This window comes from Mesoplodon mirus, assembly GCF_964341445.2.
Source record: "Mesoplodon mirus genome assembly, chromosome: 9".
In the NCBI taxonomy this organism is placed as follows: Eukaryota; Metazoa; Chordata; class Mammalia; order Artiodactyla; family Ziphiidae; genus Mesoplodon; species Mesoplodon mirus.
The window spans coordinates 78170699-78198331 of record NC_138985.1 but is presented as its reverse complement, the minus strand read 5'-3'; the positions used below and the strand labels follow the sequence as shown (position 1 = coordinate 78198331).

The 27633-nt window shown below is 40.1% G+C and overlaps 1 protein-coding gene across 2 annotated transcripts in view; it reads left to right on the top strand.

The window, feature by feature from the left end:
* Positions 1-27633, top strand: part of DOCK4 (dedicator of cytokinesis 4) — a 484498-nt gene that overhangs the window by 307756 nt on the left and 149109 nt on the right. For both annotated transcript variants that reach the window (XM_082631603.1, XM_082631602.1), the window contains exons 14-16: positions 2255-2379; positions 3167-3329; positions 9455-9561. In XM_082631603.1, the coding sequence (XP_082487729.1) occupies positions 2255-2379; positions 3167-3329; positions 9455-9561 (395 nt within the window). The remainder of the gene's footprint in view (positions 1-2254; positions 2380-3166; positions 3330-9454; positions 9562-27633) is intronic.

Here is a 27633-nt window from a genome sequence, read left to right as displayed (position 1 = left end):
CCCTGTTCTTCTGTAGGGCCAGCCTGCACACAGCGGGGGGAGACAGGTTGCCTTGCAAACCTCCCTCACCGCCCCCCTCCCCACCCCCCGTCTTTGCTTAAGTCAGAGTTGCTGGTCCTTCCAACAGATGAGAGTTGGAAGTCTGCCTCCCAAGAAACACTTACTCTCCGTTTTGCATGACAGTTAATCACCATGTGGTTTGGACAAGCTAATCACTCATTATGAGAAATTTCTAAGGTAAAAACTCCTGTAGCTGTACTTCACATTAATCAGTGTGTGTTTTATAGTCTGTGTGTAAGCACGGCCACTCATCATGTGTCACCTACTCCAAGAAGCAAAGGAATTTTACTACTGTTAACTAACGTCTTTTGCTCTGAAGTACCTTGATTTTTGTGTTGTGTTTTTACCTGCCAAGTCTGTTTGTGGGAAAACTATTGTCAAGAATTTCCTCTCGGATTTTTGAAATAGCACGTGTGCAGACCATTAGCGTTGCAGACCTGTTTTGAGTTGAAATTGATGGCTTCAGAGGACAAAGTTTGTGAGCTTTATTATTATTCCAATATTCTATAATGGAATTGTTAAAATAAATAGCATTGAGCATTGAGAATGTAAAATAAATAGCATTGTGAGCTTATTTATTCGATAATGGAATTGTTAAAATAAATAGCATTGAGAATGTTATGTATGTATGAATACATATATATATATAATGATAAATTTATAGTAATTAAATGAACTGGGTTATAAAAAACTAGAAAACTTGTAAAATTTACTGGACCATTTTCTCTTAAAAAATTTTTTAATGGATATGGTTAAAACAAAAAGTCTTCAAAGCATACACATATAATTTTACATGTGTTGAAATACGGTGCTTTTCTCCTGGAATCCCAAGTTCATTGCCTTTCCAGGTTGATTTGTATGAGAGTACTGAGAAATTCATAAGACAGAGACCACTGTATTAGTTGTTTCCACTAATGTATTCCTTATATACTCTTTGTAAAGGGTGGGTGAGACTTCATCCTTTTTAGAACTTACTCAGTGATCTCTCTTTTATGGCCCATCTGTTTCCTGTTCAGCCAAAGCCATTTGCAAATGATGTTCTCATTAAAAATTGGTCTTTATGAAGGAAGGTGACCAGGCACACTGGTATTCCTCCATGCTTGTGAAAGCTAGGGTACTTTCTTATAAACCCTTTGGTCAGGAAGTTTGAGAAATTTCCCAAGTGTGGGCATATTTGTATGGTTATCGTTCCTTCTGGTGATTTACTTTCTTAAGGAGAGATTTTTTATTAGGAAAAATAAATATTGCTTTTGGGCCTTCAAATGTTTGAAAGCTATGTTAAGTAAAAGTCAATTCAACCTTGCCAACCTCACCAACATTTACCTTCAAAAACTTTCTAGTCACACTTTGTTTACTTACTTCTCATGTCCGTATCCACTCACTGCTTACCCCTAATTTAATTCTTACAGGAGAGATCAAAGCAGGCTGTCAAGCGTGTTTGCCTCACTTTGCTAGTTGGCATTATATTCTGTTTTTTTCTTTCAGTAATAAGAAAGGGGCAAGATGAAAAAGCATTCAAGTTTATAAATAGCCAATGGAGAAACAAAAATAGATGATATATGTGTACATAGACTGCGTCAGTTTGAATCCAGGGCCTTTCTCATTTGTTTTATAGCTTGATGGCAAGAAATGTTAAGCCAGGTGTGTCTGTATGACTGACTTATTCTACATCTGTGTTCATAAACACTAATCTGGATTCTTCCAGTAGTGAGATCATTTCATCCATGAATTTTGGAAAAGATTTAAATTGTAACTGTACCCTTTGCAGTCCTATCATTTTCTTCCATTTAGGTATTTCTTCTTCTCTAAATGCTGTGACTATAAAGTATTAAGACTAGTTTCTTTGAGCCACCCCTGCTAGGCTGTCACTTTGTAATCACACCCCCTAAATGAAATGAGGGAAATATTGAAAAATGGTGAAATTTGACAACACCTTCCTACCCAGGCCTAGTACTGTCCTCCTAAATGTGCATCTTCAGTATTGCTAATTCAGACTAGCAGAAGCTGGCCTTTGCTTTTCTTGGATGTTGGTAGTAAGGGTGGGGACCTTTTTATAAAAGTATAAATATTGTATATTTTACTTTTATATGTATGCTATAACACTATTTTTTATGAACTAAAGTTTTTCTTGATAGAGTACTTTATTACGCTTTTTACTATATATAACATGGTTTCAATTTTCCTCTCCTACTAGGTGAAATGCGGAATGATTTATACATCACTATAGAAAGGGGAGAATTTGAGAAAGGAGGAAAGAGTGTGGCCAGAAATGTGGAAGTTACGATGTTCATTGTAGAGAGTAGCGGCCAGACCTTGAAGGTACGTTAGTGCTGGATTCTTTTTTGTAAAACAATTCCACATCCTTGCTTTGGGTTCATCTTGAATGCGATCAGTTAATTTCCGATTTGCAGTATTTCCAATCTTATTTTTCTTTTCCACCCCTGTGTAGTTTTTTTTTTAAATTATGAAAATGCCTTTCAGAAAAGAAAGTAGGAAAAATAAAGGCTTTTACGGTTTAATTGTGTCAGCAATGTCCTCATAACAGCTATTCCTTAAAAGCAGCATTTTTATGCCATTTCATTTTTCCCCTTTCATCTGTCATAGTTTTGAAGATGGATACTTTTGCTTTTGGCAATGGGTAAAACAAAACAAAAATCATATGTCATCCTATGTATTTTCATTTTAACCAAAATGAGGCGTGAGGATTAAGCTCTTACTAATTGGGGTTCTAATATCACGTTCCTTTATGGAAGAAGTGTTTCATGTGAGCCCGGGGCTTAGTGAGTTTTATAGGAAGGCACAGCACAGGCTTTTGGCTGTGGCAGGTTGAGAATTTTATCATGTAGTTGACTCCAAATTGGGCACGCGGTTGCCCATCTCACTCATGTCACTGAGTTCCACCCTTAGCCGAGTAGACCCTGGAAGACCAGCCTCAGGATGAAACAGACACAGCCTGTCAGCAGAAGCGAGTGCAGAAACAGGCCTGTAAAGAACTGAGGCAGTAATTTCACCTGAAGTGCTATTTGGGGAGCAGGCAGATACGGCAGAGCAATTGCTCTGCTCTTCCAAATGAAGCTGTCTTTAACCTGCATGTTTCCTTTATTAGGATTTTATCTCCTTTGGTTCTGGAGAGCCACCAGCTAGCGAGTACCACTCCTTTGTGCTTTATCATAACAACAGTCCCAGGTGGTCTGAGCTACTGAAGCTTCCTATCCCTGTGGATAAATTCAGGGGAGCGCACATCCGCTTCGAGTTCCGGCATTGTTCCAGTAAGTGTTTGGCAGGATTGTCTCCATGGCTTTGTGGTGCTGGGTAGTCTGCTAACTGAGCTGAAACAGGAGTGTGGGCTAATCTGTAGAAAGTGTGTGACAAACCAGAGACCTCCACAAGGGAGAAACGAAGGTGAGTGAAGTCCTGGGAGGCGAATGGGCTCATTTCTCGAAGAACCAATAACCTCTGTGGAAACATAGATGCAAGAGGGGAAGAAAACAGAATACCTATGGAAATCTACAGGGTTCTTCTTAAGTTGGTCACTTTCATAAAAACCAGTTCATCACTCTCACAGTCTGGAAAGACTAGATAGAAAGAGAAGATGCAGCAGTAAAGACCTGACTGGCTCAGGTGGTTTTAGGCAGTCCTGACCCATCTGCTGTCTCTCCAGCCAAGAGCTGATCCAGCTCTCAGACAGCTCAGGGGAACCCTCGGGGACTTTCCTAGGCATGTGAAGTCACTAGAAAAGCCTCTGATTGGCTCCAGTTCATATTGATTTGTATATATCTACATCACCGTGCATTCTCAAACAGTATTCAAATGAGGATCAAGTAATGTCAACTCAAACAGGTCTTAGAGATGATGTGAAGTAATTTCCCCACTTTATAGATCTAAAAAACCCAAGACATACAGACGTTACAGGATTTATTCATGTGGACATTACTTATCCCTAAAGTTATCATTTCCTGTTGTCTCTATTTTAATTCTTTTGCATTCATTACCACCCTCTGAAGCCCCCACTCCCTGCCTCCACCAGCCCCCAGTCCAGGGATCTTCTGGTTTTCCCTGTGCCCCAGAATTGTGCACTTCTGGTAGTGTACATTGTGACCAGAGAAGGTTCTGGTGAATCTTGCTTCAAGAGCAGTATAATAATCAAGAGAGGGACTTCCCTGGTGGCACAGTGGTTAAGAATCCACCTGCCAATGCAGGGGACATGGGTTCGAGCCCTGGTCTGGGAAGATACCACATGCCGTGGAGCAACTAAGCCTGTGTGCCACAACTACTGAAGCCCACACACCTAGAGCCCTTGCTCTGCAACAAGAGAAGCCACTGCAATGAGAAGCCCACGCACCGCAACGAAGAGTAGCCCCCTCTTGCTGCAACTAGAGAAAGCCCGCGTGCAGCAGCAAGGACCCAACACAGCCATAAATAAATCAATAGATAGATAGATAGATAGATAGATAGATAGATAAATAAAATCAAGAGATAGAGAAGAGTCACATTATTGGGGAAGCAGCAGGCTCCTCTCCAGTCTGAAAGGAATGGAGGCATTGCCAGTAGATATGCAGTGACCTCGCCTGAGTGCTATGTAACTCGCCCAAGATTCAGGTAGAGGAGAAGGACTCTGTCTTGTTGTTGGGACTTTGGAATGTTTTGGAATTAGCTCAGAAGCTCCACAAGTTATGCTTTTGTGGATGTTTCAGAATATAGAGAGATGGCTAGCAGGGTCTTACCATTCTTCCAAATTCCTAGAAGAATTTCATGGGTAGGATTTAAAGTGGGAAAAAATAAAGGACTTTCCATGGTGCCATACCCTTCCTTCCACTAGTCTTTGTTATGAATTCTCACTTGGGCCTAATATGAGCTTTGAGCTTTAAGGAAGAAAAAGAGGGAAATAAAAGTGAAATGGGAGTAAAAGGAGAAAGAACATTTGGAGAAAGTTACTATAACTCAGAACTTGGAAACTGGACTAAAGGTGATTTTCAGTAGAACCTGTTAGATCTCTGCCATCTTGTCCTTGTACTTCAAACATTGTCCACAGGGTTTTGTTTTGGTTTTTTTTTAATGTTCATTGTTAAAATTCAGAAGAAACAGCAACATGTAAAGAAGAAAGAAAATCCCTACAAATAATCAGTGTAGTCATTTTATCACATGAACTTCCAAGTGTTCTTTGTGTGTACATGTATTTATTTTAAAATATTTATTCATGAAACAAATATTTATTAAATACCTGCTATATGTCAGCCATTTTACTGGGCATTGAAAATACATCAGTGAACATAACAAAATACCTCCTCTCATAGATCTTTCACTCTAGAGATGAAAGACAGACAACACTCGAGCAAATAAATCTATAATATATCAAGTAGTGTTAAATACAGTGAAGAAGACTAAACTGGAGTTAGGTGCTAGAAAGTGGTGGTGCTATGTTGCTGTTTTACATAGGGCAGTCAGGATAGACCTCTCTGATAAAGAGGTGTGTCGACAACAACATAAAAGAAGTGAAGGTGTGAGCCTTTGGCTATCTGGGGAAAAAATATTTCAGGCATATAGAACAGTAAGTATAAAACACTTGAAGTTGAAACATGGTTGGCACGAAACATGGTTGGCACTTTCAAGGAATAACAGGGAGGCCAGAATGAGCAAGTGAGAGAGTTTGGAGGTGAGGATCAGAGAGGTAGCAGGGGAGCCAGATCCCCTATTGTCTTTTAGGTCATGGGAAGGACTTTGGACTTTATATGGAGTGAGAAGAGGCATTAGAGGCTTTAGTTTGAAGTCTGGCTGCTATATGGATGATAGATTGTAGGTGGGCCAGATGGGAACAGGCCATTTAGGAGGCTTATGCAGTCCTCAAATTAAGAGATTTAAAAGGTTTGATTCTTGTCTACAGATTTATTGACAGATTGGATGTGAAAGAAGGAGAAAGTTCAAGGTTGACCCCAAGATTTTGGCCTCATTATGAACTGGTCATTTAATGAAGTGGGGAAGACAACAGGAAGAATCTGTTTGGAGAGCAAAAATCAAACATTCCATTTTAAATATGTTAAGGCTGAGAAGTCTATTAGACATTCAAGATATCAAGTAGGCAGTTGAATGAGATCCAAGCTGAAGACTTAAACTTGATAATGAGAACATATAGTTCAGTGGTGTGCTGTAAATATTTAACCAGCACTCAGGGTGATGGAGAGGGGAGGGGAAGCCCTAAATTATAGCATTTGCTGATTCCATGGGGTAAATACTCCCACCATGGTCAGTTTCAAGCTGCCAACATGACATCACTGATCTTGGAGTTGGGGAAAAATGCACACTGTCAGCTCTTGTGAGCCAGTACAGGCCAGCTCCAGCACATCACAGATGTCGAAGATTTTCAAAGCCATGAGACAGGTGAGATGTCTAAGTAAGTTAAGATAGCAAGGGAAGTCCAAGGATGGATCCCTGGGGCACTGACACCTTTAGATTTGGGGAGAATGTAAAGTAGCCATTACGTGGATTAAGAAGGAATAGCCAGTGAGTTTGAAGGAGAATGGAGGAAGAATAGAATCCAGGAGACTAAATGAAGAAAGTTTTTCAAGAGGGAATTGATCAGATGTGTCAGGTGCCAGTGATAAATAAGGTAAGGACAGAGAAATGATCACCTGATTTGACATCACGGAGGTCATTGAACCTGACAAGTTGTTCTAGTGGATTTGTGGTGGTGAAAGCCTGGCTGGAGTGAGTCAAAGAGTAAGCTGGAGAAAAGGGCAGGCAATGAGTATAGACAAATCTTTTGAGAAACTTTGCTATAAAGAATACAGGTGAGCAGAGAAATGGGATAGTAGCTATAAAAAAAAAAGTGGGTCACCAGAAATTGGTTTTTTGGTGGTGTTCTTTTTTAAGTTGGAGCATTTAAAGCATGTTTGTTAGAGAGAAATCATTCAGTAGAGAGGAGAAACTGGTGTAGAAGAGTGGGGACAGCTGTAGGAGCAGTGTCCTTGAGTTGGGGAAGGAGCAGGGGGCCCGGTGCTCAAGATTAAGAATTCGCCTTGGGTAAGAGCAGTTCACACCTAGTACAGGAAGACAGATGCAGGTGGGTAATAGGTGGATGCTAGGGCATGTGGGAATTCTCTCTACATGAGCTGAAAGTGAGGGAAGTGTCAAGGTATTGGAGGCTTGAGAGGATAGGAGAATGGATGAAATTCTTGTCTGGAAAAGTAGAAGAGTGAGTTTATTAGGTAAATGTAGGAAGTTTGCCTATCCCAGGGCGCTTTTGTGGTTAGTGCACATTAATTAAACTTAGATTAGTGTAGTCATGGAATGAGCCACAAATTGGATTTTACAAGGGTGCAGTGTTATTAGTGGAAGTGTGGAGGGGGGAGGGGTTGAGGGTATTTTCAAGGAAGTGATTAGAATGATGGACCACAGAAATGGGAAGTTGGAGTGGAGGGGATGGAGGGATGAGTCAATAAACTGGGGGTCCCAGGGGGCAGAATTGTTGGAGTTGAGGTACAAGAAAGAATGAGTTGAAAAGTTAGGAAGTAGAATCCATGAACTCAGGGTTTTTATTAGTAAAAGGGGATTGTGTTATGCATATTATATGTAACAGTCCATTCAGTTTATTAATCCTGATCTAACAGCTCAGGACAAAAGGCCATGCACTTTAAACTTTGTTTGGTATTTATTTTTATTTTATAGCAGAAGGCAAGTTTGGGGAAACTGTTGCTTTGTTCCTTATCTTTGCTAATTTTATGCATCTTGGATTCTTTTTATCTTTCTGAATTGAATACCAAAAACCACACCAAAATGACAGTCAAATCAACTTAGAAAATTATTTGTAAATAAGTCTTCTCCCCTAAATCATAAGTTCCATACCCAGCACGCTCATTGACATAGAAATCTCTTCCCAGAGATCTTTGCTGTGACTTTTGTTTAACTTTAAAGAGTATTGATATTTCCCCAGTTTACCTCTGGGGTTGAAATCAATGATTTAAAAAGTAGAAGAACTGTTGCTATAATCACATTTTCAGGGATGTCCTCATGCTAGGGGCCTAAGCTAGCCAGCCAGAATTACTACACATTTTCAGGGATGTCCTCATGCTAGGGGCCTAAGCTAGCCAGAATTACTACTCTCTGTGCAGGGTTCCACATCCCTGTGGTTAAATGCCAGAAGCAATGTGTTTGTTGCTAGAGCCTCTTGTCTAATCCTCAGGATCACCATATCTGACACCTCTAGTGAGGGTCTTACTGCATCCCAAAGCTGGACTTCTCTATCAAGTATAACCTCCACTTATGCACTTGTGTGGAAGAGAATAACCATCCAGCCCATAATGGCTGCCAGCCCTGCAACTCTTCTCTACATGTCTAAATACAAGGAGAGGGTGCAGTTGAACAAACCAGGTTCTTTCCATGCTTTCTCCATTTTTGGAGAAAAGGAAGGTGTGTGGAAAGAACTGCAGTGACACTGAAGAGATCTAGAACAGGTTACCTGACATTGTAAGATCTCAGTTTCCTTCTCTATAAACAATTGCCAATGACCCTTGACATGTTTAGCTGTTGAAATTCACAATTAGGCATCTGAAAACTTCATTGCCTCATTTCCAACTTCCCGAATACTACTGCAGTAAGCTCTTATCAAACTATAGAATGCTGTTTATGTTTTTCAGCATACCTTATTCCAAGGAGGTGGCTTCCGTAGGGCTCTGTGTTTACACACGTGGCTGTAGGGAGAGTTCTGTCATGGACCAAAGCAGAGCTGAGAGCCTCCCCTTCCAGGAGGAGTAAGCAAAATATTGCATTTCACATTAATTCATTCACTCGTCATTTGTTTACTGTACATTTATTGAGAACCTACTATGTTCTTGGCATTCTTTGAGATACCAAGCATAGATTAACTTAATTAGACAAGAATCCTGCCCTCCATGGGGCTTACATTCAGGAGTGGAGGGTAGGTTGTGAGGAGAAGAAACAGGAAATCCACAAATTAAAAAAAAAAAACACCATAATTTCAGATAGTGAATCCCATGAAGCAAATTAGTCAAGGAATGTAACTTGCAAATTATAAGGCAGGAATATGGGGTTAGAGGGTGGCTACTGTACATAGAGGTCCCATCATAAAAGCTGCTCTTCATTGTGTAAAAGGAGCTGGCGTGTGTGTGTGTCCAGGGGTATATTTCTTGATGATCACGCATCGTCACAGTCTATGTATCTGAACACAGTTGTGTAAGCATACACTTAAATAATTGAATAATTTTCACAGAGAATTATACTCAGTATCTTGTAATAACCTATAAGGGAAAAGAATCTGAAAAAAAATATATATATATATTACTGAATCACTTTGCCGTACACCTGAAACTAACACAACATTGTAAATCAACTATACTTCAATTAATTCAAAAAAATTGACTAATTTTTTTTTCCCCTACAGCAAAGGAGAAAGGAGAGAAGAAGTTGTTTGGCTTCTCCTTCGTCCCCCTGATGCAGGAAGATGGTAGGACTCTTCCAGATGGCACTCACGAGCTCATTGTGCATAAGGTAACGTCAGTCAGATGTTGGGGGCAGCTGTGAAAAACAGGGCTGAATTATTAGCTCACTGTCTTATCCTTACTATGGAAAAGAGAAAAAAATGACTGCAAAGATACTCTTCTGGAAGATTGCTGACAGGGAGAGTGTCTTTTGAGAATATTGTCTCTATGTTCTTTCATATTCTAACACCTACTTTAAAGATGATTTATTTTTTTCATCTTAATTGAAGTGTAGGTATTTGGATAAGTCTATAGGGTGACCTTGAAGTCCTTTCCCTTGCTGTGATAGGATTAGATAAACCTTACAAATAAATTTTTAAATATTCCCAATACCTGCTTTCTTATCTGAAGATCTGTATACCCCCAGAAGCAAATTTAGCAAGGTCAGCTTTACATTTTTCTTGTCTGCTGCTCTCACTAAGCAAGCAGAGAAATGGCTGTTCTTTGTCATGACAACTTTAGTGGTTGTTACTTTCTATTTTTTGCATCAAGAATTGTCATAAAAACATTTGGGATAAAGGATAGTGTAGGAGGCAACAAAAAGAAAACTCACGAAACAAGAGATCCTTAGAAGTTATCAGAGAATACCAGTAATAATGAAGTATAGAATAAAAACACTAGCAACTATGAAAGAGAGAATTAAAGTACATGATCTTCTCCAAAATATTTCTCCTTTGCATTTCTCCATTTCTGTAAGCACATGCTATTCCAAGCTCTTGTCAACTCTCACCTGGGCTAACTAGTCCTGCCGACCTGCACCTTTTCTCCCTCTAGTCCATTTTCCAGCCAGCCAGGGCGACCCATCTAAGGGGCAGATCTCACCAGGCCCCTTTCTGATATAAACCCACTGAAAAGCTCCCCATTGCCAAGAGGGAAAATTTCAGGCTCTCAGCGTGTGTCAGGCTGCCTCTTCCCTATTGCTTCACCTCTCACCACTTCCGGTCGTCTACCTGATGCCATAGCCACATCCAGCTCTTTCCGGTTCCTCACCTCCTGCCTGCTGGTTCCCCCTGCTCCACCTGGCACTCCTGGTACACCTGCCTCCCCCTGTCTCCCTGCAGCTGACACCTCCTCATCCACAGAGGCGCACCTTGGCCAGAACCTTTATTCAGGAGAATGGTTCCCATGCCCCAGCCCCCTACTCCCTGGATTTCCAGCTGGCTAAGAAAAGCTCCCATGAGTTCCCTGGATATCTGCACACACCTCTTACCATTGTCCTCATTACATTGTCCCATGATTGTCTGATGATCCCTTGATTTAACTCTGGTAGATATAGGAGCCCTTCAGGAGAAACAACTGTGTCAGAGAAGTTCTGGCATGCGGCAGATGCGTGGTGAAGATATACTGAATGAATGAAGGAGATTACAAACAAAAACTTTCTTTACCTTTGGATTATTGCTAGTAAAATGGGTGTCCCTGCACAAGACACCTGGTCATTTTTGTTTGTGTATGTATATGTATGTGTATATTTCTTGAATCGTTTATTTTCTAGTTCTTTGTTCAACACATTGACTACAAACCGCAGGGCAGGCCCTCTTCTAGTGACTGGGAATATAGTGGCGAACAAAACAGTTAATGTCCCTCCATTTCTGACACGTACATTCTCTAGACTTCAAAAGTGACTCAGGGCTTCCCTGGTGGCGCAGTGGTTGAGAGTCCGCCTGCCGATGCAGGGGACACGGGTTTGTGCCCCGGTCTGGGAGGATCCCACATGCTGCGGAGCGGCTGGGCCCGTGAGCCATGGCTGCTGGGCCTGCGCGTCCGGAGCCTGTGCTCCGCAACAGGAGAGGCCACAGCAGTGAGAGGCCCGCATACCGCAAAAAAAAAAAAAAAAAAAAGTGACTTAAAGGAGCTCACAGTGTTAAAATACAAAGAAAAAATATTTTAAAGCAGAGTAACCACTAAAGCAAACAGAGGCGCTAAATGCACTAGACACCTGAGATGATCTATTTATATCACCTTTAGGTCTGAGGCCCCTTTATGTGATATGGGTAACATGACAGCCAATGTCTTCAGCTACAGTTTTCCAAAAGACATAAATCGTACTTGATATGAATGTTTGTGATCTTGCCTCTGCATACCATTAAATTTTCACACAGAAAAGGCAGATCTAAGGTTATCATTAGCTTTCTAATAATATTTAGAAGAATAAATCACTTCTTTATGGCATTTCACCATGTGGGCTCTCTCACCTGTGGGTCAGAGGGTGTTTTTTGGGCAGGTGCTAAGTTCCCAGTCAAGTTCAGGTTGATTTCCTCTAAACTAGTATGAATAACACCAAAATTCTTACTTGCTAATTAGAGATACCCATACACTTAAAATGCCAGGAAGACAAGTAGCAGAGCTTCCTTCTCCATGTGAGGATTTAGGAGTCCAACTGGTATTGATTCCCACACAATCATTCTACTCCGTTACCAGGGGCCTGTTGTGATGCCTTTGGCAGAACCATTTTTCTCAAAAGTAGAGCTTTGAATCATCTCAAGCCCTTCCACAAATTTTCACTGAATACCCAGAATTACAATCCATAAAGCATTATGAAAATTTATTTGAGCATCAACAATTTAAACAAAAGGTGTTCCCAATGATCTTTCTCCATCACAAAGGAGGCTAAGGATGGTATCTGTAGATCATCTAATTTGGGGCAGACCTACATTGTGTGGATCCATCAGGAAGCATTAGCTCCACAGAAAAACCCTAAGTAGCTGAGTTGTCTTATGATTAGGGTTATTGTTGCTTAAAGAGGTATGGAATACCTGCCAAGCATAACATCTTATGTTTTTCGTCTAGTTGATGCCATGGTTTTCTTTTTCATAACACTAAGCCAAGAAGTTCAGTTTCAGCTTAAGGCCACTTGCAGGTTATGATTATAAAACCATATTATGAGCGTAATGCTTATCCTTCCTCTGCCATGGCAGGAAGAAGCACAGCCTCCTGATGATTGCAGCCTTGAATTTATTAATTAAAAAAAAATTGAGCAAAAAAACAAAGAAAGTTAGGGAGACGAGTGGATTTCAAATTACTGGGTAAAAAAAATAGCCCATTTAATAAGTGGTGTTGAGATGACCACAGCGGGTGTTAGAGGGAAAAATAAAGAGCTGGATCACTACCTTGCTTCTTAAACCAAAGCAATTTCCAGATTATATGTAAAAAATAAAACTGTAAGAGCCTACATACTATGAGTGAACATTTTTAGAAAGTTTAGGTAAAGAGGGCCTTTCTAATGATGCCTCTCAAATGTTACAAATCAGGTACAAAAAAATGTGTAACTTTGGCTAAATAAAGTTTAAAACCTTTTTATTGATAAAATCATCATAATCAAAGGTAAAAAACACATGATAAACTGAAACATGGTTGCAACACAGCTTACAAAGGGGGACTATTCCAAATTTACCAAAAGCTATCACAAGTAAGTAAAAAAAAAAAAGAAAAAATTTGCTAAATGCTACAAACAAGCTATTCAAAAATAATAAATGCAAGAATATAAAATAAATATATGAAAAATCAAAGAAATGTAAGTTAAATAAAGAATGGGAAATCTTTTGGCCTATTAGGTTGGTAAAGACTTTTAAAACTGAGAATTGGCAAAGGTTAAAGGGAAACGAACACTCTCTTGCATTCATAGAGGAAATGTGAATAGTATTGTCTTTCTGGAGGAGAGGTTGGCAATACAGTATTTTAAATGTGTATATCCTTTGGCTTAGCCATTCCACATCTTGGTATTTATTGGGAGAAAATAATCAGATAAGGTAAGCAAACATGATTCAACTATGATCAATACAGACTCCTTAAAATATGGAAAAACTTGAAAGTAATCTAAATTACCAATAACATAGGTCTGGTTAGATACATGAGTTAGTTATATCCATATAATGAATGAAATACTGCATAGTTATTGAAATAATGTCTAGTGGAAATTTTTGTGTGCATAGAAAAATGTTTATAATATATTAATAACAGCATTTTATATATGCATACATTTAGTGTAAGACCATTTTTATAAAATTATGTAACTGCATGTCCACATGTATATAAGTGCATAGAAATGCTTGGAAGGATGTCCTAAAATATTAACAACGACTTTATTTTTACATTTCTTTCTTTTTTCTTCTTCCTTTTCAGTGGTTCACATGAAAGGTTTTTTTTTTTTTTTACATCTTTATTGGAGTATAATTGCTTTACAATGGTGTGTTAGTTTCTGCTGTATAAGAAAGTGAATCAGCTATACATATACATACATCCCCATATCCCCTCCCTCTTTCATCTCCCTCCCACCCTCCCTATCCCACCCCTCTAGGTGGTCACAGAGCACCGAGCTGATCTCCCTGTGCTATGCAGCTGCTTCCCACTAGCTATCTGTTTTACATTTGGTAGTGTATATATGTCCATGCCACTATCTCACTTCATCCCAGCTTACCCTTCCCCCTCCCCGTGTCCTAAAGTCCAATTCTATGTCTGCGTCTTTATTCCGGTCCTGCCCCTAGGTTCTTCAGAACCATTTTTTTTTAAGATTCCATATGTATGTGTTAGCATACAGTATTTGTTTTTCTCTTTCTGACTTACTTTACTCTGTATGACAGTCTATAGGTCCATCCACCTCTTTACAAATAACTCAATTTCATTTCTTTTTATGGCTGAGTAATATTCCATTGTATATATGTGCCACATCTTCTTTATCCATTCATCTGTCGATGGACACTTAGGTTGCTTCCATGTCCTGGCTATTGTAAATAGAGCTGCAATGAACATTGTGGTACATGACTCTTTTTGAATTATGGTTTTCTCAGGGTATATGCCCAGTAGTGGGATTGCTGGGTCGTATGGTAGTTCTATTTTTAGTTTTTTAAGGAACCTCCATACTGTTTTCCACAGTGGCTGTATCAATTTACATTCCCACCAATAGTGCAAGAGGGTTCCGTTTTCTCCAGACCCTCTCCAGAATTTACTGTTTGTAGATTTTTTGATGATGGACATTCTGACTGGTGTGAGGTGATACCTCATTGTAGTTTTGATTTGCATTTCTCTAATGATTAGTGATGTTGAGCATACATTCATGTGTTTGTTGGCAATCTGTATATCTTTGGAGAAATGTCTATTGAGGTTTTCTGCCTGTTTTTGGATTGGGTTGTTTGTTTTTTTCATATTGAGCTGCATGAGCTGCTAGTATATTTTGGAGATTAATCCTTTGTCAGTTGCTACGTTTTGCAAATATTTTCTCCCATTCTGAGGATTGTCTTTTCATCTTGTTTATGGTTTCCTTTGCTGTGCAAAAGCTTTTAAATTTCATTAGGTCCCATTTGTTTATTTTGTTTTTATTTCCATTTCTCTAGGAACTGGGTCAAAAAGGATCTTGCTGTGATTTATGTCATAGAGTGTTCTGCCTATGTTTTCCTCTAAGAGTTTTATAGTTTCTGGCCTTACATTTAGGTCTTTAATCCATTTTGAGTTTATTTTTGTGTATGGTGTTAGGGAGTGTTCTAATTTCATTCTTTTACATGTAGCTGTCCAGTTTTCCCAGCACCACTTATTGAAGAGGCTGTCTTTTCTCCATTGTATATTCTTGCCTCCTTTGTCAAAGATAAGGTGACTGTATGTGCGTGCAATTATCTCTGGGCTTTCTATCCTGTTCCACTGATCTATATTTCTGTTTCTGTGCAAGTACCATACTGTCTTGTTTACTGTAGCTTTATAGTATAGTCTGAAGTCAGGGAGTCTGATTCCTTCAGCTCCATTTTTCTTTCTCAAGATCGTTTGGCTATTTGGGGTCTTTTGTGTTTCCATACAAAGTGTGCAATTTTTTTGTTCTAGTTCTGTGAAAAATGCCATTTGTAGTTTGATAGGGATTCCATTGAATCTGTAGATTTCTTTGGGTAGTATAGTCATTTTCACAGTGTTGATTCTTCCTATCCAAGAACATGGTATATTTCTCCATCTGTTTGTATCATCTTTAATTTCTTTCATCAGTGTCTTATAGTTTTCTGCATACAGGTCTTTTGTCTCTTTAGGAAGGCTTATTCCTAGGTATTTTATTCTTTTTGTTGCAATGGTAAATGGGAGTGTTTCCTTAATTTCTCTTTCAGATTTTTCATCATTAGTGTATAGGAGTGCAAGAGATTGCTGTGCATTTATTTTGTATCCTGCTACTTTACCAAATTCATTGATTAGCTCTAGTAGTTTTCTGGTAGCATCTTTAGGATTCTCTATGTATAGTATCGTGTCTTCTGCAAACAATGACAGTTTTACTTCTTTTCTGATTTGGATTCCTTTTATTTCTTTTTCTTCTCTGACTGCTGTGGTTAAAACTTCCAAAAGTATGTTGAATAATAGTGGTGAGAGTGGGCAACCTTCTCTTGTTCCTGATCTTAGTGGAAATGGTTTCAGTTATTCACCATTGAGAACGATGTTGGCTGTGGGTTTGTCATATATGGCCTTTATTATGTTGAGGTAAGTTCCCTCTATGAGTACTTTCTAGAGGGTTTTTATCAAAAATGGGTGTTGAATTTTGTCAAAAGCTTTTTCTGCATCTATTGAGATGATCATATTTTTTTTCTCCTTCAACTTGTTAATATGGTTTATCACATTGATTGATTTGCATTTATTGAAGGATCCTTGCATTCCTGTGATAAACACCACTTGATCATGGTGTATGATCCTTTTAATGTACTGTTGGATTCTGTTTGCTAGTATTTTGTTGAGGATTTTTGCATCTATATTCATCAGTTATATTGGCAGGTAGTTTTCTTTGTTTGTGACATCTTTGTCTGGTTTTGGTATCAGGGTGATGATGGCCTCGTAGAATGAGTTTTGAAGGGTTCCTCCCTCTGCTATATTTTGGAAGAGTTTGAGAAGGATAGGTGTCAGCTCTTCTCTAAATGTTTGAGAGAATTTGCCTGTGAAGCCATCTGGTCCTGGGCTTTTGTTTGTTGGAAGATTTTTTTTTTTTTTTCCGATACGCAGGCCTCTCACTGTTGTGGCCTCTCCCGCTGCGGGGCACAGGCTCTGGACACGCAGGCTCAGCGGCCACGGTGCACAGGCCCAGCCATCCACGGCACGCGGGATCTCTCGGACCGGGGCACGAACCCGCACCCCCTGCATCGGCAGGCGGACTCCCAACCACTGCGCCACCAGGGAAGCCCCCTGCTGGAAGATTTTTAATCACAGTTTCAATTTCAGTGCTTGTGGTTTGTCTGTTTATATTTTCTATTTCTTCCTGGTACAGTCTTGGAAGGTTGTGCTTTTCTAAGAATTTGTCCATTTCTTTCAGGTTGTTCATTTCATTGGCATATAGTTTCTTGTAGTAATCTCTCATGATCCTTTGTGTTTTTGTGGTGTCTGTTGTTACTTCTCCTTTTTCCTTTCTAATTCTATTGATGTGAGTCTTCTCCCTTTTTTTCTAGATGAGTCTGGCTAATGGTTTATCAATTTTGTTTATCTTCTCAAAGAACCAGCTTTTGGTTTTATTGATCTTTGCTATTGTTTCCTTCATTTCTTTTTCATTTATTTCTGATCTGATCTTTATGATTTCTTTCCTTCTGCTAACTTTGGGAGTTTTTTGTTCTTCTTTCTCCTATTGCTTTAGTTGTAAGGTTAGGTTGTTTATTTGAGATGTTTCTTGTTTCTTGAGGTAGGACTGTATTGCTATAAACAGCCCTGTTTGAACTGATTTTACTGCATCTCATAGGTTTTGGGTCATCATGTTTTCATTGTCATTTGTTTCTAGGTATTTTTTGATTTCTTCAATGATCTCTTGATTATTTAATAGTGTATTATTTAGCCGCCATGTGTTTGTATTTTTTACAGCTCTTTTCCTGTGATTGATATCTAGTCTCATAGCATTGTGGTCAGAAAAGATACTTGATATGACTTCAGTTTTCTTAAATTTACCAAGGCTTGATTTGTGACCCAAGCTATGATCTATCCTGGAGAATGTTCCATGAGTACTTGAGAAAAAAGTACATTCTGTTGTTTTGGATGGAATGTCCTATAATTATCAATTAAGTCCATCTTGTTTAATGTATCATTTAAAGCTGTGTTTCCTTATTTATTTTCATTTTGGTTGATCTGTCCATTGGTGAAAGTGGGGTGTTAAAGTTCCCTACTATTATTGTGTTACTGTTGATTTCCCCTTTTATCGTTGTTAGCATTTGCCTTGTGTATTGAGATGCTTCTATATTGGGTGCATAAATATTTACAATTTTTATATCTTCTTCGATTGATCCCTTGATCATTATGTAGTGTTCTTCTTTGTCTCTTGTAATAGTCTTTATTTTAAAATCTATTTTTTCTCATATGAGATCTGCTATTCCAGCTTTCTTTTGATTTCCATTTGCATTGAATATCTTTTTCCATCCCCTTACTTTCAGTCTGTATGTGTCCCTAGATCTGTAGTGGGTCTCTTGCAGACCGCATATGTACAGGTCTTGTTTTTGTATCTATTCAGCCAGTCCTTGTCTTTTGATTGGAGCATTTAATCCATGTACATTTAGTGTAGTTATCGATATGTATGTTCCTATTACCATTTTCTTAATTGTTTTGGGTTTGTTATTGTAAGTCTTTTCCTTTTCTTGTGTTTCCTGCCTAGAGAAGTTCCTTTAGCTTTTGTTGTAAAGCTTGTTTGATGGTGCTGAATTCTCTTAGCTTTTGCTTATCTCTAAAGGTTTTAATTTCTCCATCGAGTCTGAATGAGATCCTTAGTGGGTAATCTTGGTTGTAGGTTTTTTCCTTTCATCACTAAATATGTCCTGCCACTCCCTTCAGGCTTGCAGACTGTCTCTGAAAGATCAGCTGTTAACCTTATGGGGATTCCCTTGTATATTAATTGTTGCTTTTCCCTCGCTGCTTTTAATTTTTTTTCTTTGTATTTAATTTTTGATAGTTTGATTAATATGTGTCTTGGGGTGTTTCTCCTTGGATTTATCCTATATGGGACTCTCTGCACTTCCTGGACTTGAATGAATATTTCCTTACCCATATTAGGGAAGTTTTCAACTATAATCTCTTCAAGTATTTTCTCAGTCCCTTTTTTTTCTCTACTTCTTCTGGTACTCCTGTAATTCAAATGTTGGTGCATTTAATGTTGTGTCAGAGGTCTCTGAGATTGTCCTCAATTCTTTTCATTCTTTTTTCTTTATTCTGTTCCACAGCAGTGAATTCCACCATTCTGTCGTCCAGGTCACTTATCCGCTCTTCTGCCTCCGTTATTCTGCTATTGATTCCTTCTAGAGAATTTTTAATTTCATTTATTGTGTTGTTCATCACTGTTTGTTTGCCCTTTCATTCTTCTAGGTCCTTGTTAAACATTTCTTGTATTTTCTCCATTCTCTTTCCAAGAATTTGTATCATCTTTACTATCATTACTCTGAATTCTTTGTCAGGTAGACTGCCTATTTCCTCTTCATTTGTTTGGTCTGATGGGTTTTTACCTTGCTTCTTCATCTGCTGTGTATTTCTCTGTCTTCTCATTTTGTTTAACATACTGTGTTTGAGGTCTTCGTTTCACAGGCTGCAGGTTCGTAGTTTCTGTTGTTTTTGGTGTCTGCTCCCAGTGGTTAAGGTTGGTTCAGTGGGTTGTGTAGGCTTCTTGGTGGAGGGGAGTGGTGCCTGTGTTCAGGTGGATAAGGCTGGGTCTTGTCTTACTTGTGGGCAGAACCACATCCGGTGGTGTGTTTTGGGGTGTCTCTGAACTTATTATGATTTTAGGCAGCCTGTCTACTAATGGGTGGTTTTGTGTTCCTGTCTTGCTATTTGTTTGGCATAGGGCGTCCAGCACTGTAAGTTGGTGGTCGTTGACTGGAGCTGGGTCTTAGTGTTGAGACAGAGATGTCTGCGAGAGGTCTCGCCGATTGATATAATGTGGGCCCGGGAGGTCTCTGGTGGTCCAGTGTCTTCAACTTGGCTCTTCCATCTCAGAGGCTGAGGCCTGACACCCAGCCAGAGCACCAAGACCCTATCAGCCGCACAGCTCAGAAGAAAAGGGAGGGAGAGAGGGAAATAAATAAATAAATAAATAAATAAATAAAATAAATAAAATAAAGTTATTAAAATAGAAAAAAATTATTAAAAATAAAAAAGGTAATTAAAAAAGGAGAAAGAACGAAGGGAGCAGCGATACCAAAAAACAAATCCTCCAATGATAACAAGTGCTAAAACCTATACTAAAAGAAAAACAAAAAACAGACAGTCAGAACCCTAGGACAAATGGCAAAAGCAATGCTATAGAGATGAATCACAGAAAGAAACATACACATATACACTCACAAAAAGAGAAAAAGGAAATGAAAATAATTATATTTATATATAAAATTAAAAAAGGACGAGAGCAGCCAAATCAGTAAAGAAATCTACCAGTGATAATAAGCTCTAAATACTAAACTAAGATAAACATAAAACCAGAAACAGATACAGAAAGCAAACTCCAAGTCTACAGTTGCTCCCAAAGTCCACCGCCTCAATTTTGGGATGATTCATTGCCTATTCAGGTATTCCAGAGATGCAGGGTACATCAAGTTGACTGTGGAGACTTAATCCGCTGCTCCTGAGGCTGCTGGGAGATATTTCCCTTTCTCTTCTTTGTTCGCACAGCTCCTGGGGTTCAGCTTTGAATTTGGCCCCGCCTCTGCATGTAGGTCGCCTGAGGGCGTCTTTTGGGAGGTCTGAGGTCTTCTGCCAGCATTCAAGAGGTGTTCTGTAGGAGTTGTTCCACGTGTAGATGTAGTTTTGATGTATTTGTGGGGAGGAAGGTGATCTCCATGTCTTACTCCTTCGCCATCTTGAAGGCGCCCCCAGCTTCAGTCTACCTGAAAGCAGTGGCCTCTAAAATCTCAGCAATGGCAGCAAGAGAAGAATCCTCTGAGATCTCCTCTCTGAAAAATAGGACACCATGCCATGTGTCGTTGCAGCATACGGGGAAATCCATGGGTGACATCAAAGTGTCCTTTGTGACTCAGGGGTCTGTCTGTCAAGCCAAACAGCTGTCACGCACAACACCATTCTCTTCTGAAAATTCCTGCATCCAGGCTTCAAATGCAGAGCTCCATCAGAAGGATCCTGAGTGCCCCCAAAATCCCACCTGGCTTCAGCCCCAGTGACCTCTCTGAACCTGTTCCCTGTCTTCAGAACAGAGTCAGAGTTAGCACTCAGTTTTGCTGAGAGAATAAGTGCATGTAAAATGCCTGGCTCCGAGCCCTTACTGAAACCAAGCAGGACCCAGTGGGACTCCTGGACACAAAAGTATTTTTACATTTCTTAAAGGTTTTATTAGTGGGCACATGTCATTTAAAAACATTAAAATCTTCATTTTGAAAAAGTAAAAATGAGAAGAGACAGAAAGTTAGACTTAGCTTTGTTTTATACCATTTAATTATGGAGATTGATCTAACTAAAGGCCATTCTTCTGTCATAAAATCTTGACAGTATTGTTAATGGTAAGGTTTTGAAGAAACATTAATTGCCTCAGATCTTTATAAACCATATTCCATGTCATTCATTGACAGATACTGTCTATGAAATCTAAGGTTGATGAAAGACAGAAAAAAATGCTTTTAAATAAAGTGTCCTTAACTCCTTCTTGTAGATATGACACAGAGAATAACTGTGGCTCATAGTAGACTATTTAGATTTAAAATCTACTTGCTCCTGTGTAAGGTATTAGTTTGAAAGACTCAATCCTGTGGTGAGCCAAGAAAAAAGCTGCTGTGTTGAAGACTGTTTAATAGCTTAATTTGGGCCTAAAATTTGTGAAAGAGATAGTTTCCCTCTGTGACAGTGGCTGGACTCCTCTTCTGAGTGTGTTTTAAGGAAATGGTTCTCACAGAGGTAACAGTCAGTAGTGTGGCAAGGACCTGGACTCATCCTTTATGGCAGGAGCTAAAGAATTCTAAGAGCAAAGCTCCCTTTCAAGGTCGTTTTCACCTCTTACATGATTGATAATAAGTTTGGAGGGGTGTTCAATGGAGATAAACTCTGAAATCTACAAAAATCTGAATGTTACAGCTTTAGGAAGGTAAGTGAAAGAACTTGATTAGTCAGCATTAAAGATTTTGTGCTTCCAGAGTCCCTTTTCAGCTCTCAGAACATCAGTAATATCTCCAAGTGTTTGATGGCTAAACCCAAAACCTGTGTTTGGAATTGCTAACTTGCTGGTAACAGTATTTAATCTTACTAAGTTCTGTTATTTTGCTGCATTCCGGTAGGATTGTTGTCTTCCTTAACTTTGTAGGGATATTTTTGGCTACCCGCCGCCAGCTACCTGCTGGAAAGCAAGTTAAGAAAAGAGATTGAAATAATGAACTTAAGATAATTCATTTTCCGAAAGTCAAGTCTCTTTAGGAGAATAATGTGAGAATCCAAAGAAGGAGGATAGTAAGTTAATAGCTGTGCACTCAAGTCTCCATTCTGACTTATTCCAGTGAAGGATTTTTAGTTCTTAGAAGTACATTCTAAAATACCATCAGGGGCTTCCCTGGTGGCGCAGTGGTTAAGAATCCGCCTACCAATGCAGGGGACACGGGTTCGAGCCCTGGTCCAGGAAGATCCCACATGCCACGGAGCAACTAAGCCCGTGCGCCACAACTACTGAGCCTGCGCTCTAGAGCCTGTGCTCCACAGCAAGAGAAGCCACTGCAATGAGAAGCCCGTGCACCACAACCAAGAGTAACCCCCACTTGCCACAAGGAGAGAAAGCCCTTGCGCAGCAACGAAGACCCAATGCGGCCAAAAGTAAATAAATAAATTAATTAATTAAAAATAAAATAAAATACTATCAGGTCTAGGATGTATGCATAAACAAATAATAATAATAATACAATCTACCTTTAAAGAAATTGGAGTTTTGCAAATTCAAGGAGTTTTGCAAATTCATTACTGTTGATTAACACCACTATGGCTCAAGTGACCCAACTCAGCCAGCCTGGTGTTTTGCTCGGTAGAGAATCTGATCCCTTAGAGTGGGATCTATTGCTTCTGAGCAAGAGAAGGGCCAAATAAGAAGTCAGCTAAATAGAGGATGATCATGTTTCCTGGTTGGAAAGGGATTAAGTTAATGTATGGCTTAGATTGCAAGAGTCTTTTATGAGTTTGTTTATTTCACTTTTGCTCCCTAAAAGTTTGTTCATAAACCCTTTGTGGCTCATATTTTTTCCCTGCAACTTTTCAGTTTCTTATGCTATATCCCAGTTCCTCACCTAGTCCATGGAAGTCCAGCACAGCCCCATCTTTGAGGTAGATTTCTCAGATTGAGTTGCTCTCCACTTACCCTTTCCTAGAGTATGTTTATATTTATAAGTAAAATGAAAAAAATGAGAGGAATCTGAAAAATTCAGATAGACTGATAGGTTTGTCACCCATCTTGCTGTCCAGAGAACTCTGCATGCTGCTCCAACTCTTCTGAAAGAGATGCCCCTGTAACCATGATCAGTAGATCTTAGACAAGCCTGAACACATCTGTCCACCGTGGGCTTGGGCATAGGAGAATCGGTCATATAACCCTTGTTTTATTACACACTGTGAGAGAAATTAAATAGTAAGCACCTGCAGAATTAAATTAAAAAGTAGATAACCTGGTAAGTTTAGCATGAAAGCATGCCAAACTGAACACAGAAGTTGAATAGGAAAAAAAAAATTTAAAAAGGCTAAGATGGGGGAATTCCCTGGTGGTCCAGTGGTTAGGACTCTGCACTTCCACTGCAGGGGCCATAGGTTTGATCCCTGGCCAGGGAACTGAGATCCCACATGCCGTACAGCAAGGCCAAAAAAAAAAAAAGTCTAAGATAATTTCATAAGTGGACTTGGTCTTAACACTGAAGGCTACTAATGTGACGTGCAGGAAGCCCTTTCATTCTGCCTCAACTGAACCCTTGGCTCTCCTGCTGAGAGAGCTTCCTGTGTGGCCTCTGGAGTAGAGAGGGCTCATCTTCTGAAGCCTTGTGCCTAGTGTCTGGACGTCTCTAAATGCCCTAGTGCCTCTAAAGATACTGGTTTTCCACCCTCTTGTAAAGAGCTTCCCTGCCCTCCATAAGGCTCATTCCATACAGTGCTGCAACTTTCTACCCGTCCTAGTTACTGCCTTCTACCTGTATAGATATTCCTGGCCAGCAAGGAAGAGGGGAGGATGGGGTGGTGGGTGGCTGTTTCCTTTCCCACAGTCAGCCTAGCCCCTAGTTCAAAGTTGTCTCCTCCTTTTGGTTGACCTGTCCAGTGCCCTCTCCTCTTATTTCTTGGTCACCTCAACTCCAGCGACCTTCATTTGTGTTCTGCTTCACTGTGGTCTCTCTCTTGGCCATCCTTCATCCCCAGCCATCAGGACCTCCCCTGTGTGCTAAATAAATAACTGGATGCCTGCATGCATGGGTGCACGGATGGATGCATGCATGGATGAATGAGATCATCCAGAGCCACTTCTAATCAAAAATCGTAAATTCTTGATATCCTGACCACAACCTTTCAACCTTCCAATTTTCTATTAATACTATACCTATTTTTCAGTCTTATTCTCCTCAAATAAACCCCACCGGACTTCACTTTCTTCTTTTTATTATTCAGACTCTCCCTTGATCTTTAGTTCTGCTGTACCTGCACGGGAAGTGAAAACCAGCCCTAGATCAGTCTGTCGACATTGCCCCCTCCTATACTCCTCCTTAGGTGGTTAAACATTAATTAGTGGAGGGAATGATACAGTTCCCTTAGGTTAGCGTCAGCCTGATGGGTATAGAAGCAGGACCATCCACACTGCAGGCCAACTAATGTGCTCCCCCTCTCAGTCCCCACAAGAGCTATCGACAAGATTGTGCCATTCTGCCTACCTCACCACTTCCCGTGTCCTTAACGGAGAAAACCGAAGCCATCAGACAGGAACTTCCTTAACTTCCTGTGTTCTCTCCTGTGCCATCTGCAAACTGATCTGCATCCTTCCCTTCCTTCCTGCTTCCTGTCTCAGGGGATGGGGCAAGACTCCTTCCCTCCAAGACTGACTCTTTCACCTGCTTCCCTCAGGATCTTCCTCCCTCCTGAGTCCCCTGGGACCTTGCTCCTCTCAATGTCCACTTTTGCTCCTGCAACTATGTTTCCTCTCTTCTGGCAGTAGTCTCAGAGTTTTTAACATGCTCAAGCCTTTTTCTTTAAAGACAAACAAAAGTGTAATAGCTACCACACTGCCTCTTCCCTTCCCATCTCAGCCACCTGCAGGAAAGGCCAGTCTTCACTCACTGTCTCTGCTTCCTGCCACTCTCTTCCATTTGTTCCTCAGGCTATTTCTGTCCCTGCAGCTCAAATGAGGTTTCTCCCTTGAGGTCACTAACACCAATGCGGGGGCCAACACTACTGGACCCTTTCTAAATCTTTCCTTATTTGACTTCCCCATAGCATGAAACACTATTGATTACCCTTCTTGAAAATCCCGTATTCCATGGTCTGTCCGACAGTGTTCACCTTAGTTTCATCCTTCTTCTCATTTGAGTACTCTTCTCTCTTATCTGCATCTTTTTTTTTTTTTTTTTTTTTGTGGCACGTGGGCCTCTCACTGTTGTGGCCTCTCCCATTGCGGAGCACAGGCTCTGGATGCACAGGCTCAGCGGCCATGGCTCACGGGCCCAGCCGCTCCACGGCATGTGGGACCTTCCCGGACCGGGACATGAACCCGCGTCCCCTGCATCGGCAGGCAGACTCTCAACCACTGCGCCACCAGGGAAGCCCTGCATCTTTTTTTTTTTTAATTTTACTGAAGTATAATTGATTTACAATGTTGTATTAGTTTCTGCTGTACAGCATAGTGACTCAGCTATATACACAGATATTCTTTTTCATGTTCTTTTCTATTACGGTTTATCACAGGATATTGAATATAGCTCCCTGTGCTATACAGTCGGACCTGGTTGTGTATCCATCCTATATATATATTAGTTAAATCTTATCTGCATCTTAAATGTTGGTGCTATTGTGGACTTAATCCTTGGACACCATCTCATGCACTTCCGTGGGTTAACCTGCCGCATCTCTGCTGCTGACAGCCAGCGCTGGGCTTGTAGCCCAGAACTTTTACCAGCCTACTGAACATCTTCAGTTCGGTTCACCAGAGATGCCTCAAACTCAGCTTGTGCAAAACTGAGTTCTTTATGGCATCTCCATCCTCCTGCGGTGAACAGAACGCTGCAGTTTTTCTTGACTTCTCACACTCACCCCCATATCTAAATGCTTGGTTTCACGACCAGTCAGTGCCACCTCCTTGGTAGTACTTTAATCTAGGGAATTTAAACGAGGTGTCAGAATCACCTTGAGTTTTTCTTATTTAAGATGTTTATGGTAGTCCCGAGGCTTTCTTGCTACTGAAAAGAATCACGGCCTTTAGCCACACTAAACTACATATAGCTGTCTGACTACACCTGTACTTTTTAAAACAGTTGTTTTTTAAGTTATTTTAGACTCACAGAAGAGTTGCAAAAATAGTACAGAAAATTCCCATATACCCTTCACCCAACTTCTCCTTATGTTAACGTCTTACATAACCATAGCACATTTATTGAAACTAAATTAACCTTGGTATAATACTGTTAACACAAAACTTATTTAGATTTCACAAGTTTTTCCAGTAATGTCATTTTTCTAGTCTAGGATCTAATCCAGGATCCCACATTGCATTTAGTTGCCGTATCTCCATAGTCTTATATATGTACTTTTTCCCCCCAGTGTCTTTCTATGTATCGTTTCTTCCACATAACCTGCCTTTCTCTCCCTTGCCTGCCTGGCGAGCCTTACTGAGGTCAGATAGCCTCTTTCCCATAAGGTTTCCACTCCCTTCCCTGGCAGAGCTGGAATCCAGGGATCTTTATCACAGCTTTGTAATCAGTATTAACAGATGAATGCAGAGGTCAGGCATGTAATGCCCTCACAGACAGGGACTGTGTTTATTTCCTTGTTACATTCCTTATACCGAATTAAAGGACTGTCAAATAGTAGGACTTTAATAAATGTTTAATAAGGACATTAAGGATGACTAATCATATTGAAAATATCCCCAGAAAGAAGGTATTTTGCTGCCACAACTGGTTCGATTAACTGGCAATATATCGTTTCAACTGGATTGTCTAAATTACTATAGTTTTTCATTTAATTCTCTACTTCCTGCAAATTACAGGCCCTTTAATTTGATTAATATACTATGAATCTCTGTACCAGTGTATTTCTGAAGAAATTTTTAATTTATTTCTCTCAATCACATAGCTTGCATTATTGCAGATACCACGTTTCTGGAAGAGTGTCTATGACTGACCATTGCATCTCTTTCTTGTGCCTAGGACAGTGGTCAAAAAGTAGCCTGGGGTGTGATGCAACATTCAATGCTGTACCAACTGATTTTAATTCTGGACAAAGAAATAGACTGTGACCATGCTATATAATCTCACAGAAGACAGAGGCTACTCCTGCTGGCACATAGCCTGCATTTTAACTCTTGTGTGAGAATCTGAGGGAACACATCCCTCCTGTCAGATCTGATTCGTCTCGAGTAAAGCAGAGGGCTGGCTTTCTCCTCCCTCTTCTCTAATTTGTAATAAATTAACTTCATGCCATTTTAAAATGACTTGCACAGATCCCAGCCTATCAAAGCAAACACAGAGAATTGTCCTTTCCTATGACAATGACATTGTTTTGTTTCCACAATCCAGGAGCAGCCCAAGACGCTGTGGTCATGTCGCCTTGTCTCTCCTAGAAAGAATGGCTCAGTTAATCGTTCCCTCATCTCTCTGTCATCATACATCTACCATAACGCCAGGAAGACTTTAGCAGTGTCTGTGTCTGTCGCAAGAGGACAGGGAGGACAGTCCTTCTTATTCTCGTATCCATATTGCCTTGTTCCATGCCTGCCCTGGATTTGATGAAAAAAATCATCCCTATGCCAAAACCAAATCAGTTGTGTTCCAAGTGTTCCCCGGAATGCAAGTGATCCATATTTAACCCCCCATGTAGTGTAGGGGTGTGACTGGATTCCACTGCGGTGACAAAACCATCTATCCACTACGTGCAGTGTAATTTTGTGCAAAACTGCAGTTTCTTGGTGTCGAGCCTACATTGCTCAGATTCGCAGGCCTTCAGACAC